This window comes from Sturnira hondurensis, unplaced genomic scaffold (genome assembly GCF_014824575.4).
Source record: "Sturnira hondurensis isolate 20B ecotype Veracruz unplaced genomic scaffold, ASM1482457v3 Scaffold0000880, whole genome shotgun sequence".
Taxonomy (NCBI): domain Eukaryota; kingdom Metazoa; phylum Chordata; class Mammalia; order Chiroptera; family Phyllostomidae; genus Sturnira; species Sturnira hondurensis.
In genome coordinates, this window is record NW_028073511.1 from 5,011,247 (window position 1) to 5,026,098 (window position 14,852).

Below are 14,852 nucleotides of genomic sequence, written 5' to 3' on the forward strand. Positions count from 1 at the left end.
TATGTGAAAAGATGTTTATTTCTCACGGGACACTGTTCCCCAGCCACAGGGCCCCAAGCCCCCATCAGCAACGGCGCGGTTTTTGGAACCGCTCCTTCGTGAGCCCCACTGCTGCCAGCGGCCTGGGCTCTGCTCACACAAAGTTCTGAGCAATGGCCAACACCTTGGAAAACTCGCCTTCCCTCCGGCGTAGGCTGGTGGGGATGGGTGTCTTAATCCGGGTGCCCACAGGGTTCCCATTGTCCTCAATGAGGACCACGTTGTTGGAGTCGAACCTGGGGGTCATCCGAGGACCGGGCATGCGATGTCCCACGATGAGCGCCTTTCTCTTCTGTCCTTTGATGGCCAGCAGTATCCGGTCGCCCACCTTGCCCACCCCACTCTTGTTATACACGTGGATGCACCGAGGAGGGCGATGGTATGGGGTGTTCCCCAGGGCACTGTTGTCCACCACACGCACGCGTGTCATCTTCTGAATAGCACTGAGGGTCCTGGTGGTGCTGATGGGAAAGGAAAAAGGCTGAGGTCTGTACCTCCCCTGGTCAGGGTGCAGAGCCTCTGGGAGGGCAAGGCTCAGGAAAGCACGTACATTATCCATGGCACTGAACAGAGAGCCACCCAGGGCTCCGACAGAGTCAGGGGCTTAAGGCCTTCTCTGTGCTCGAGAAAGTGTCTGCACAGACAAGGTCTGGACTTGGATGGGCATTAAAGAGAACCCAGTTTTCTGTTACAACATACTTCAGGGCAGCTTTAACTTAAAGGCTCTGACTTCCAAAAGGACTCTGAGGATTAATGAAATACCTTATAGGCCAGGCAGGCCTCACCCACTGCCTAACCTGTAAAACCTGCTCCCCCAGATATACTGATTCCCAAATTTTCTCATCTGTGTGTTGCTGGGAACCAGAAGGTGTGAGTGAGCAGGTTTGCTAAGGGAGTCCCTTGACACAACACAGCAGAAACTGTAAATAAGTCAAGGTAACAATCTTTTGTTTAATGCATTTTTCCCCACTAGAAAGGACTTTTTTTAATGCACACCTATTAAAAGGCAGATAAGCTATTATTTAGCAACCCGATGACAGTGGGATTTCTAGTTTCTGCTAGTAGCACCTTAAGCACTGAATGTTCTCCAGGGTAACCCCAGGCCCTCTCCTTTCACTCCACACGCCTGCTCTGGGCAGTTCTATCTGTTCCTATTGCTTCCAACTAGTAAGTTCCATCTCCAGCCCCACTTGTCTCCTGCATTCCAGTCCTGTATTTCCCCTCTGAACTCAAGTGTCCTACAGATACTGCAGACTCAGGAGGTCCCACATTGAGCTGTCGCCCCCACCCCCTTCAATCCTCCTCCTGCGCTGCGTTTCCCATGGAGACCATGACTTCTCCGGGAACTCCAGCACCCAAGCCATACCCCTCTCTCTCCATCAACATCCAATGCTGCCGCATTCCGCTGATACTACCTCCTCAGCATCTCCGTCCTCTCCCTCCACCCCACCACTTCCTGGACTCGGCAACCCACTCTTACACCAAGACTATTACATTAGTGTCCTAACTGTAACAAGTACATTTCACTCTGCCAACCAAAAGCTCTTCTTAGAATATAAAACTGAGGCCACTCCCCTGCTCAGAAGTGTTCAGTGGTTCCCTGTTGTCTACACTGCCAGCAACCTGGCCCCAAGTTACCTGCCTTCTGAGGTCCACCATCTCCTACCACTACACACCCACTCCCCACACGATTCAAGCCCCAGTGTCCACGAAGCCCTGGAGCTCTCTGAGCATGCCATGCTTCTCAGCCCTCCCTGGAGGCCTGGGCGGGCCTGCTCCCCCTTCCCTTCTGGGAAGGCCACCTCCACTTTCCTTTCCCTCCCAGCTCCATTAGCAGCTCTGGCCTCAGGCCTTCCACAGCAACACACAAACCTCTATTCTTACACTAGTCACATTTTCTTAGAGTTATTTGTTTCCAAGTTTGCCCCCACGGCCAACTGTGAGAACTCTTTCAGGGCAGGAAGCAATTCTTATTCATCTCTCTATGGGCAACCCAGGCACAGTGCTTAGCGAACACTTGCGAAATGAATGCATGAACAGGGCCAAAAGGCACGTTGGCCAACAGGAACGTGGCCTGTGTTCTCCCTCGGCTCAGCGTCTAACAGGAGGGGAGGCTGCCACATTTCTATCATGCTTGAGTTTTTGATAATAAGCATGTAACTTTTACCAAATGACTCCATTTCTAAAAGAGAAGGTTCTAATGCACTGGAGGAATGATACGGTCGATAGATACCAGATTCACTCTAAGTCTGGCAAGGACTAAAAAGTTTCACCTTTTAGCACATGCTGTTTCCTATCCCGCTACTCGCTGCATCAGCGCCTCCCTGTCTACGCCCCTCCCCTGACTGACCGAGCCCCAGCTAAGTCTGATTCTTCTGCCTTCCCTGACCCCAAGCCCACCTCCCAGTGTTTCCACTTCTGTTCTAGTCACCATAATACCCAGCCCCAATTGGAGACTTACTCAAAAGACTGAGCTTTAAGAACTTAATGGGAAAAGTTACCTGAAACAGCGCTGGCTGAGTGCTCTGCTTACATGGGCAAAAGGACCCCAGAGCCCAGTAAAGAAAGCCATTGGATATCAGTGGGGAAAATCCTGCGGAAAAAGAAAGGGGAAAAGATTTATTTCTGAGTCAGTGTCCTTACTCAGAGTCAGTTTTTGTTGTTGTTATTGTTGCTGCTGCTTTTTAAATAAAACACTGCCGGGGACTTGTGTGGGAGACGGCACTTCCAGCACAAGATCATTAGTCACTAAACATAAATCTCAGTGGTTAAAAGATACAAAGATGATTAGCTGGAACTCCAGCTACAATTTTGCTGATTCATATTCTTTTTTTAAAAAATCCTTATCTGAGGACATGCTTATTGATTTTAGAGGGGATAAGGGAGGGAGAAAAAGAGGGAGAGAAACATCAATGTGAGAGAGAAACATTAACTGGTAGCCTCTCGCATGTGCCCCAACTGGGGACCAAACCCACAACCCAGGCCTGTGCCCTGACCAGGAATTGAACCTGCGTTCAACTGAGCCACTCCGGCCAGGGCTGCTGATTCATATTCTAACCGGGCTCAGACACCTGGAATGACCCACAGCAGATCTCGCTCTAAGGGCTACAACAGCTCAGAGAATGCTGTCCTCATCACATCACCTCCACAGGCAGGGGGCGGGGGCACTGTATCCTCTGGTACAGTGCACAGCCAGGGACCATCTTCCAAGTCCTCCACAGAGAAAATCCGCACACCATTGCTCCTGCTGACCCCCGTGGCTTCCTGAGACCAGCACTTTTACTCCCTGAAAGCAAGCAGATTACCTGAGCACCTGCCCAGGTTGTCTGTCACCACACCACCTTTTTCCCCAATGTAAAAACCAGAGCACCTGGACAGCTCAAGGCTAGCAAAGTGGAGACACAGGGTGCCCTGCCAAGTCCCTGATCAAGGTTTCTTTTTGGGTCAGTCTCCCAAACTACCACCCCCTACTGCAGCTAAAAAGAGGGGCCGGGAGGGCAGGTTGGAGATATAGAAGCAAACACCAACCCAACACTGATGGCTCCAGCTTGCAGAACCTCAACCCGAGGGCTCTCTAGAACCAACAAACATAAAAATCCCCAGTTTCCTGCAACACCGGGGCACCAGCTAGGAGTGTGTTTAAGAAAAATCTTCAAACAGCTACAGTTTCCTGCTGCACAACACGCCTGTTCTTCCCTCCGAACGCCTGGCTGCAGAGGGCCTCACTCAGGTAGAGCTCCATTGAGAGAAGCCTCTACCATGGCAGTGTCTACACATAGCCGTGCCTCATCTCAGTTCACAGCACCGCAGGTAAGATTTCATTTCACCAGAGTGGGGGAAAACTCACTATTTACTTCCACAGGAGTATCTAGAGACACACTTCAGAAATGCCTTTTAACTGTAATTTAGCCTCAACTCAGAAGCTTACTTTCCAGTGTTTTCTTAATGACAACACAGTAAGCATTGGCCAAGATGTAATTATGATTACAACAGTAACTGCAAAAGAAGTCAGAAAACACAGAACTACTAACGTCTGACACACAGAGCCGAGGACTATCAGGTGAGGCAAGCCTCGCCTTTGCAGCTAGGCACCTCCAGCGAAGGAGCTGTGTGACACACACTGCAAGACTCCCTCACAACACGATGAGCAGATAAGCCATGCAAAGCACAGGGCACAGTGCCCAGAACTCACTACCTGTTAGCTGTCTTCATCATCATCATTGTCATTGTCATTGTCACATCGACAGGAGTCACATCTCACTTCACAGATTAGGAAGCTGAGATACAAAGACATGAAGTGACTTACACAAAGCCCCACAACTAGCCAAAAGCAGAACCAGAACCAGAACCAGAAGTAGACCAGCTTCTCTCCAAGCTTCTTTTTACCACACCCTCCAGCCTCACTACACCATACAAAACTCCCTTCACACAAGGGAGCTCCACGTAAGAACAGCTCTAAGGGTAATCTGGTAATTTTTCTGTTTCCTTTATGAAAAGCTATTGAGACTAAATGCTTTACATTATCGTCTCATTTCAGCCTCACAAAACCCTATGCGATGGGCACTGTCATTCACCCCAGTTTGTACATGAAGAAATGAGGCTCAGAGATGTTAGATCACGTGTCCAGTGTCACACAGCCAAGAGTGACAAAGCTGCAACATTAACCCAAGTAATAGCTTCCTGAACCTGTGCTCTTAACAGAGTTAACATGGTAACTTCAACTTAAATATTAATATTTTTCCAACTGTTAAATCACCCTCATTCCATCAAGAATAGTGACATCGCAGGCACATTTTACTCAAACCCAACTCAATGACTACAGAATCAACTGAGATGTAGATGAACACAAGGTAAAAATGATTCACTTTAACCCAATTTAAGTTTTGAAAACAATCTGTAGTGTTGGTGGCAAGAAGAGCTCCATCCTCTGAGCAATAATTAGGTATCAGCATTAAAAATAAAACAAAACTAACAGAAAACACAGCTCTGAAAAGCAGTCCTTCTGGTCCAGGCTGCAGTTACCTGCAGCCTCAGCCAAGTGTTTCCATCTGATACCAGCAGACCCTTGCTCTGCCCTCCAGACAGGGGGTTCCTCGGCTCAGCAGAACCCTCAAGATTAGCCCCGCACCACTGAACTTCCTCTCCCGAGAAGGAGACAACCTGCCTCTCCACGCCACTCTGCTTCTTCAATCACAGTTATGTTTGTCCAAGAACTGCAGAAGTGCCTGGGGGCTCCCCAGAACTTTCCAGACTTGGGTATAATAACCACCCCCCCCCACCATCTGAGGCACCTCCCTAAACTCTTTGGGGCAGTCTGAGCACACGCCCAGGCCCAGGCCCCTCCCCACGCTACTCTCACCAGACCCCGGGCCTTCGGCCCAGCGCTGCCCAGCCAGGTCCAGCCGGCTGTGAGAGCAGCTCCTCAATGAAGCCTTGTGGAAAAGTGCAGCATCAGATGCTGCGCCCCCACCCCCAGCACTGAGGACATCTGGGCAACCCGTGCCAGAGGAACTCTTTCTGCTCCGACTTCCACGATCTAAACACAAACACTGAATAAACTTAGAGACTTTTTTTGAAATAAAGCTGATATCCTTTAACATTCTAGTTCTTGGTACTCACTATCTCAAACTCAGAAAGAAAAAAAACAACAGGAATCTTGATCATCTGGCAAGCAAACTCACTGCAGGAATTCAGGAAGCACAGACTCAAACGCAAGAGTAACACATTCCCACCTCCAGGGAGCACTTACGTTTTCACAAGAAAGGGACTTCAAAGACTTTTCATGAGCTCTTGGTGGGCCTAATGGTGAGCTTCAGACCCAAAGGATGTCAAATGGACAACAGTAAGCCTTACTATGAACCTGAAAGCACAAAAGAACCAAATAAATTCACATACTGCAACGTCGAGCCCTTATTCATTACAAAAGTAAGTCTGTCCTCACCACTCCCACCCCAGCAAGACTGCAGCAGGTCCTCAGGGAGTAGTAGTGCAATAAACACTCGCTGAATAAAATAAATGAAGTAGCCAACACCGACGACAAGAAAACAACCCCACTCACGACTCCAGACACACTGCAGAGTGCTTATCTGTTTATTAGGAACCGGGTGCCGGTCTTGGGAGGGGCAGCCCATGCAGTGTTTGCCGGTCCTGAACCATCTCCCAGGCCTGGCACCCACACATCCCATTGTGGAAAACACCTCATCCCACCACTAAATACCCGGTTTGAATCAGGGAGGAATAATGGAAGCAGCAATATACTTCAAAGGAACTGTAGCCCTGATGTTATTTCCTAACATAAATCCATCTGCAGACACAGGCCCTGACTCACCTCAGATGCAGTCTATATCTGGTATTTTGTTTCAACACTGAATTTTATGTTTTCATAAACAGTAACCCCAGTGATAGTTCCTCCTGTACAGCACTCTCACTCAGGGAGGGCGGCCAGGTGTTTAGAAGACTCCAGTGCCAGGGATGGCTTTTGATGGCACTTTCCGGTCAGCACTGAGTACTGCCCTCCAGGTTTAGACTATGAATCACAACCTCCCCAGAAGGGGGAAGGGGAGGAGAGGTGGCTGAGTAAAAAGGAGGAGAGGGGAAGAAAGGAAGGGAGGGAGAGAGGGAAGAAGGGTGGAAGGAAAGGAAGAGAGGGAAGGAAAGGAAGAGAGGGAAGGAAAGGGAGAAGAGGGAGGAGGGGGAAGGGGGGAAGGGAGAAAAGGGAAAGGTAGGGAAGAGAAGGGAGATAAACTACTTACTATACAATCCAAGAGCCATGCTCACTTTTCACTCTGGTTTAACTTTAACATCTCCCTTCAACTGTGGAGGCCAGGAAAGATCGTACATTTCAGGTCCGCATAGGTGAGTTTTTCATTTGGCATCACCTTACAGATCCCATTGGAATGATGCTCAGGGAGGGGAGGAGCTCTGCCTGCCTGCCTGCCTGCCTGCACTGTGCGGTGCTGCAGGACCCAGAACAGTGCCTCGCACACAAAAGCAGCTCAGTATCTGTTAAATGAATAAAATTAATCTGCAACTGCAATTCATCCTCCAGCTCCAGAAGGCTCCACGCTGGGGGACTGGTGATCTTTCTCGTGCCCAACTCCCAGGCCCCCAGTGACTTGAGGGAGCCTCCTACACACCAAGAGTTCATTTCTAACTAATTTCAATACACAGAGACTGAGCCTACACCTCTGATGCTTTGTGGAAAACGGGGAAGTACCATAACATGAGCTGAGGTTTACGGAAATGTACTTAGTATCACAGACCTATGTATAATTATACCTGGTTTCCATATGAACAATTTCTATCTTTAGGTAAGGCATATTACATAAATTTCAAAGTCCTTTCAAAAGGAATGGGCTCTGTAGAAGACACTAAACAAATAAAAAGGCCCACAATCACAAAGGAGTGCTCAAAGGAGATTCTGCTATTAAGTGAGATTCTACTACTAAGTAACAGCACGGAAAAGAAACACTGAGAGAAATCAAATGCAACAAGCAGCCACAAAAAGGACAAGCTCCACAAGCCTGAGGATGTAAATGTCATTCTTAGTTACAGCAGGGAAAGGCAGGTCCTCTGAAACCCCGGGACCCTGACATCTCCTGCAGTTTTCACCCCAATCATTCTGGACCAACACATGCTCTTATCTGTTGCTTACAAACCCATTACTGTTTTGTTGTCCAATGATCCTCTTTCAGGAATCTTTTTTAACCTCACACAAATGTAACATGTCACAGTTCTCAAGTATTTTCACACAGATCACTTTCTTGAACGATTTTATTCCCCCGCATCCAACGAAAACAAAAAGACAAACAGTAAAGAGCAAGTCTGCAGGGGATTGAATCAGCTAAGGATTTTGAATGGTTCAGGGGGCTCAACAGTGTAAGCACCATTTTGCAGACTAGAAATGAAGCCTGAAATACTAAGCAATTTGTTGACCAGTCCAAGGTTAGAAGACTGTTCCTATTACAACCTGCGCAATACCTGCACAGCTAAGATACTGCTTTAACCACTAATAAAGTACACAGAAAAACACACACCCACACAGGGCAAGGACTTGGTTTTCTCTATCAAGGCTGTCACATAATCTTAAAAAACTCAGGAATTAGAAAACCATCTTTTCAATAAATTTCCGCACTCACTCAGCACAGCCTAGAGCAAACGCTGAAGCCGACCTGACTCACATGTCAAAGGGAGTCTTCCCAGTGTCACAGTCAATAAGCAAAGTGCCCCTCAATAGCATGATGAGCTGTTTCTGCCAGGCCTGCCACGAGGGCCTCATTTCTCCATTTGATTAACAAAAGAAAAATGTTTCCAGGGCTCTTGTCCTGTATTTGTTTATCTATTCACCTCTCCCCGCCTTGTCACAAAAGTATTTAAAGCTGTTTTTCTTAGGTATATCTGGCCATTCTCAATTACGCAAACTGGTTTTTCAATGTGTAGATTGTACCTATTCTGGCTCCCTCTCTACCCCGACTTCACAGATGCGCAGACACCTATAGTCTAGAAATAAGTTTGTAATAATCGGTATGGTCAAACTCAGAGAAAGCACACAAAGCAAAGTCCCGTTCTACTCAATCATGCACATTTTTCCTTCCTGTTACCACCTCCAGTGGGCCAGCGGCAAGGAGCCAGGTTTACGGTGCTGTCAAGTAGGTGCTGTCAAGTAGGCGGATGGGTAGTGGAGGAAAGGAAAAGCCTAGAGGAGTCCCTGGACTCAAACAGGAAATGCTGCTGATAGAAACCCTATCTCCTCCACTCCATCCCCCCCTCTACTGCTAAGTCTTTGACCTTGAAATCAACTTCTCCAGGCCTCAGTGACTTCCTGCCAAGCAAGGGTAATTGGAAAGAGCAGAGGCATGGAAGAGGATGTGCTTTAGCCTCTCTCACTTAAGTGGGGAATCCCTGTCTGAATTAACCAGTAGAGACCAGGTCTGCAGGATAAGAAGTCTGTTTCCCAAATCTCCAGCAGGGAGAAGAGCCTTCCTCCCTGCTTTTCAGGGCAGCATAATAGTTCTCACTTTAAGACCACTCAGTCCTAAAAGTGTTTTTCAGCTTAAAGTAGACATGGAAAAGTGCTCCCCTCTCTATTCTAGGGGTGCAGATGACTTTTTTAAACGTTTCTAACAGGGAGACTTTCCCACTCTGAGTTGTCCCACTAGTGTATAGGTAACCTCATACGTTTCTTAGTAAGAGAGCATATTGCATGACCCAGAGCAGCATTCCTGGAGTCTGAACCATAGTTCTCTCTTACATGCTGGTTGTAATTGTTAAAACACATGTAAAACCACACCAGGGTGAGCTATAATCCAGAACAAACCACCAGCCTTTAGAAGGCTAAATCATAATCTGATTTTTGAGATCCTGTAAGCTTCCATAGAGCCATAAAAACTACACACAGTAAAATCCATCTAATGTGGGTCCAGGTGTCATAACCGCCTGACAGGAGTGGGGCAAAACAGGCTTTAAGAACTCTTGAATCATCTAAGATTCTAGTTGCTGAGGAGAGCCTAAATAATCATGTTCATTGTCCATGAGTGTACCTGATGAAAAAATGGACTCCAAAAAAGATTTTTGCCCTTCATATTCAAGGGCAACAATAAAACATTTTGGCCACTGTTCCTTCATGAATTCCACAATACACTTAATTCTATTTTCATCTCAGGCTCTCTGAAATGTTTCTTCTCTCCACTTGTTAACATGTGGTGACCCTAATTGGGCACTGGGAGAAAAGGTCAGGAATCCACCACGTGTTCCAATTCATAACTGCATTTAAAAAATAATAGTAATATATAAATGCCTTCAGTGATCCTCAGAGGTCCAAAAACCAGGTGCCTATGGCCTCCAGTTCCACTTTCCAGATATGCATCACAAGTGCTATTTGGCAATGAATCACAGACACTTTACAACCATAAAATCAACTCAATATGTAAAAAGTTTCATTGGAAATATACATCTACACAGCTCTGAGGGTAAAATGAACAATTCCATCAAAAAAACCCAAAAAACTAGAGTAGATGCCTTTTCATCTAAACTGTTTGCTCCTACCCAGAACAAAACCACCCCAAGAATCCAAACCTACAAAGACGGCTCCCACCAAGCAGTCTACCACAGACAGCTTCACACCGTCTTCCTTCCTGTTCTTCCTAGGTAGGCCAGCCTACTTCCTACCCTGACGAAACACTGTTCTTCAACCGCACATACTTCCAATGAGTGAAAAGTGAACTTTCTCCTCGGATAGTCCCCTGCCTGAAGAAAGGGCCCCACTCTTGTTCTTTACTGTCCATTCCTGGTGTGCTAACTGCATCCTCAGGCTGAGGAAGGCAAGAGGGCACACAGGAGGATACAGAAGACCAATATGTTGCAAACTTTTCTGTGACACACGGAAAGCAACATTTTCTAACATCTCTGAATCCACTCACACATATGTGTATACCTGAAGCAAGTGTCAAGAAATAATACCTACCCTTACCAAGGACAATGCACTCTGAGTCTTTTATTTCTTTTTTTTTTCTTTCAATGATGGCTGTGATCCACTGATTTCCCACGAACCAATGGGACTCAGCTGGCGAGAGACTTCAGTTTGAATTACAATAAATCAAAACTTACAGCTTCGTTCCACAAGCTACTAATGAACCCTTTAAAAAGCCAGCAGCTCACACCACCAGACACGCCGAGGTGGGCAGGACCCTTCCCATGCCCAGCAGCCCAGGTTTAAGCCTCGTCCAACCTCCCAGCTTTTCTCAATAACTCAAAATGATTCCGTCATAGGCCCTTTTGTTAACCTCTTTATAAATTCAGTCCATTCAATCTCTTAGAGTAGCAAAGTTCATTTACTGCCCGCTGTGAAAAAGCACTATTGCACTTTTTGTCCCAAAGCGACCCACTTCAAACTTGAAGAGAACCTTCCAGGAAGCCAAAATAAAATGACTAAGTTGGTACTCTGTGCCTATTTGTGTGGGCGATACACTCCTATACATGTGCATGCTCACGCACGCGCGCGCACACCTATCTGTCTCTATCTTATCTATCTATCCACTCTTAATCCCTGGCAGACGCAGCCTCGGATGAAATTAGAAACCAGGGAACCCCCTGGAGCCGGGGAAGCACTCATCCCCACGACAGTCACAGCAGCGGACGGACTCTCCACACCACAGAAGTGCCTCACGAGTCACAAAGTCACCTCCAGACCCGAGCTGGGAGGGGGAGAGGACAGGAGGAGACGACGAACAAAACCCCAACACAAGAAGCCGCGCTCGGGCGAACTGCCGAGGCACCTCGGGAAGGCCGGACCGCGGCCCGCGCCAGCCCGGGCTAGCCCCAAACCCAGGGAAGGCAGGTGAGCACCCGCCGGGGGCGCGGGGCGCAGAGGCCAGGGGAGCCCCGCAGCTCTCAGGTGCAGGAGGGAGGAGCGTCTGGGTCCGAGGCCTCCCCTCTCCGTCAGGACTCCTCCCGCAGCCCCTGTGCCCCAAAGGACCCCATGTCCGCCCACTCGGGGAGTACGCCCCCCTGCTGCCGGCAAGAAAAGAGGGGAAGTAAAGAGTCTGGAGCTGGACGCCCCCGCCTCCGCTCCATACCGCTCTCGCCGGTCTGGAATATCCCGCTGACGGCCCCACGGGCCCAGCACCACCTCCCCCAACTGCGCCCCACGCGGCCTCTCTCCCTACGCCTGCGCGCCAGCCTAAGCTGGAAGGGCGTGACAGGAGAGTGCGCGCGCGCTGTGCGTGTGCTGGCGTGAGGGCGGGGCCTGGGCAGCCCCGCCCCCTCCTCCCCCCTCCCTCCTCCTGCTCCCCCTCCCCCGACACTGCCGCGGCCGCCGCAGGAGCCTGGAGCTCGAGCCGCCCAGCGACTCCCCCTCCCCCTCCCCCCGCCCCGCCCCGCCCCAAGCCGGGGCTCGGTGCCGGAGCTGAGTCTGCGCCTGGGGGTGAGTATGCGACCCTTCCCCAACCCCCTCTCTCTTCTTTGAGAATCCCACTGCCACCCAAAACAAAACCCCAGACTCAGCTGCGCGTCCCCTCCCTTCTACCTCCTGCGAGACCCAGAGGTGCCCGGGCCCGCGGGACCTACTGGTGTCGCGCGCTGTCCCCAACCCCACACCATCTTGAGCCAGATGTGAGTCTTCCGACCCCTGCTAGGGGTCCAGAGGTGCAACGCCTTCTGTCCCCACCCCTCCGGAGATCCAGAGGGGTGAGACCCCCGCCACCCTAGGGCCACTCTTCTCCCACCTGCCGGGTCCAGGTGCGCCTCCCCTCCGCGGCCCTCGGGGGTTCCAGCTGCGCCCCGTCAACCTGCCGCCGCTGTGGGGAACCTGCCGCCCCCGCCCCCGAGTTTTGGATTCCAGGGTCGCCAAGTCCACTGGCCTCCGTTTCTTTTTATTTTCTCCTGCTCCTGGGGCCGAGTACCCCCGAAGCCGACCCTCGGGGCAGGGTTTCGAGCTCGGGCAAGGACTATTTCGCGGGTGCTGGCTGGCACGAGGCTGGCCGCTGTCCCCAGCCGGTCTGGGGACTGGTCGGCAGGCTGGGGAGGCGGCGAGCCCCAGGAGCGTGTCGTGTCCTCTCCTTGCGCCCCACACAGTGCAGTTCATTCATGAGGCGCCCGGGCCTGCGTTGGAGGGTGCGGTGGGGAAAGGATTCCGCGCGGAACCCGGAGTGGGGCAAAGGCCCAGTTCGGGGCGGGGGGCGCGTTTTGTCCCTCCTGGCCTTCTTGACCACCTAGAGAGGATAGTCCCAAAGCTTTGGCGCCTTGTGTCCCAGAAGAGAAGGACATTTGGGAAGTGAAGAGGAGAGGTCAGAGGGGCCCGCTGCCCTTGGGGCTCTGTGCTGCCACCTTCCTGGGTCCTCTAGGTGGAGATCTGGCCGCTGAGTACTGCACTTCCCCGGGAGAGAAGCCGTGAAGGGTGGGGGCCGCTAGGGTTTTTGCCTAATACCATTCTCTATCCTTGCCCTGGGTCTGCAGCAGTCTAGGAAAAATGAGACTATGCCCAACCTCTCCTGAGAAGGGACCCCCCAGTCCTGCCTCCTTGTGAGTAGGGTCATGGGAGTATCTGCCAGACTTCCAGTGGTGGCGTGCTGGCAGCATGACTGTCCTCTAGAGCATCAGAGGGTCCAAGCCCTGGCATGCCCAAGTGGCACGTGCTGAGGCCTGCCGTTGGTTCACCCAACTCAGTCATGGTGGGTGGGTGGGGAGGTAGCAAGGCAGAAGGCAGGTGGTGGGTAGCTGAGAACCCCCTTTTGGACATCGTACAAGTTTCTTCCAATTATAACAGCCTTGGAGAGCTCGGTTCAAATCCCAACTCTGCCATTCTTTAGCTGTGTGACCTTGACAAGTTACCTAACCTGTCTGAATGTTAGTTTCCATTAAAAAAGTGTGTTTACTATCACTTCCTTTCAAGATTTAGCATGGGGATCAGACTAGATGGCACAGGTAGAATCTGGCACCCTGCCTGGTGGTTGATCAATAATGAGTTCTGTCCTCCGAACTTCTGACCCTTCTAGTGCAGCCTCACCCCCCTTTGCTCCTACCTCCCCCACCTGCTATGGATGGAACGGATATAGTGAAAAGTTTAGGAACATACCCTGCCTCTCAGTGGCAGAGTCCCAAATGGGATATAAGTCCTTAGGTCAAAACAAGAAGCCCATCCTGGCTGAGGGGCTCTATCATATTAAATTCTGTGCTTTCTTTTATTTTGTTTTTTAACAGTTTTCTTACACTAAACCAATTCCTTTTAATTCCACACCATATTAATAGCAGTAGTTAATTTTTTAAAACCCATTATGTACCTGGAACTGTATTAAAAGCCTTATATAAGTTACCTTTTTTCATCCTCAAAACCACCACATCTAAATTACTATCCCAATTTGCAGATGAAGGAACCAAGGCTCAGGATGGTGAGGTAGTTTGCGAAGGTCAAGCTAGATCTGCCTTATCCTGCAGCCTGTGCTCCTAACCACCCGGCTTTGTGCCTTGCTTCCTGCACCTGCCTCAGAACCTAAAATCACAAACCTGAGGCCTGAGTGGAGAGTCTGGGAGCTACAAGCAAGAGGGAAGGCAAACAGGTAGAAAACAGGGTGTGGCATTTCTCCAGAGTGGAGGGGCCGTCCTCAGCTCTCTGTTGGAAGGGGCTCTGAGGTTGGCCCAGGCAGCAAAGTGCAGTGGTTAAGAGCATAGCCTCCGATCAGGTTGCCTGGGTCCATATCGGGATCTACCAGAGACTGGCTGTGTGAACAGGTTAGGTACCCCCTCCTGCCCCACCCCATACCCACCCCTCCCCCCATACCTCACTGCCCTCCTAGAGTCGTGATGCAGAGTAGATGAGTTAATATTTGTAAAACGCTTAGAACAGTGCCTGGCACAGAATAAGAGTTAAAGAAGTATTTGATTAGTGCATTCTTTTCCTACTAGTTTTATCCTCATTCCTGGATACACTTTTGCCCACCCCTCTGAAGTTAATAGGGGCAGAGCAAGGATATAATTCTGTTACAGATTAGAAGACTGAGGCCCAGGTTGCATGGTAGCAGCCAACCTCTGCCTCCTCCCAGTAGACATACTGCCTTCCTGGGAGCCCAAGCCTAAATTAAATCTTCCCAAGTAACTCTGTAAGAAAAAACTTGTAACTTAAACCTCCCCCATCCCTACAATGTACACGCTTCTTAATGGTAAAATAACAGCCTTCAGTGAGCTAGAAATAAAATCTTCCATCACTCTCTCTACAAACTTCCAGCTAAAAGCCTGAGTCAGGCTAGAGAAATTCTGGGATACAGCTGGCTCCAGCAACTCTGTGGAATGGAGGAAATGCCCTCCTCCCCTACTATCTACTC

General features: G+C 49.8%; 2 protein-coding genes across 6 annotated transcripts in view; one reads left to right on the top strand and one right to left on the bottom strand.

Annotated features, from left to right (window-relative positions):
- On the bottom strand, window positions 1-11,722 carry MRPL14 (mitochondrial ribosomal protein L14). Of its 3 annotated transcripts, none has more exons than XM_037053824.1 (4): window positions 11,613-11,722; window positions 5,789-5,899; window positions 2,541-2,632; window positions 1-500 (listed from the first exon to the last, which is right to left on the bottom strand). In XM_037053824.1, exons 3-4 carry the CDS (start codon window positions 2,609-2,611, stop codon window positions 134-136), a joined length of 438 nt encoding a protein of 145 aa, XP_036909719.1. In that variant the 5' UTR covers window positions 2,612-2,632; window positions 5,789-5,899; window positions 11,613-11,722; the 3' UTR covers window positions 1-133. The 3 variants fall into 3 exon arrangements, with proteins under 3 accessions (XP_036909719.1, XP_036909722.1, XP_036909729.1); XM_037053827.1 differs by lacking the exon at window positions 11,613-11,722 and adding an exon at window positions 10,502-10,605; XM_037053834.1 differs by lacking the exon at window positions 5,789-5,899 and having other exon boundaries at window positions 11,613-11,711.
- TMEM63B (transmembrane protein 63B) overlaps window positions 11,180-14,852 on the top strand; it is a 23,231-nt gene continuing 19,558 nt past the window's right edge. For 2 of the 3 annotated variants that reach the window (XM_037053800.1, XM_037053815.1), the window contains exon 1: window positions 11,831-11,959. The gene's annotated coding sequence lies outside the window, so the exon portion shown is untranslated. Of the gene's footprint in view, window positions 11,375-11,830; window positions 11,960-14,852 lie in introns of those variants that run through there. The other variant, XM_037053808.1, reaches the window with a different exon arrangement.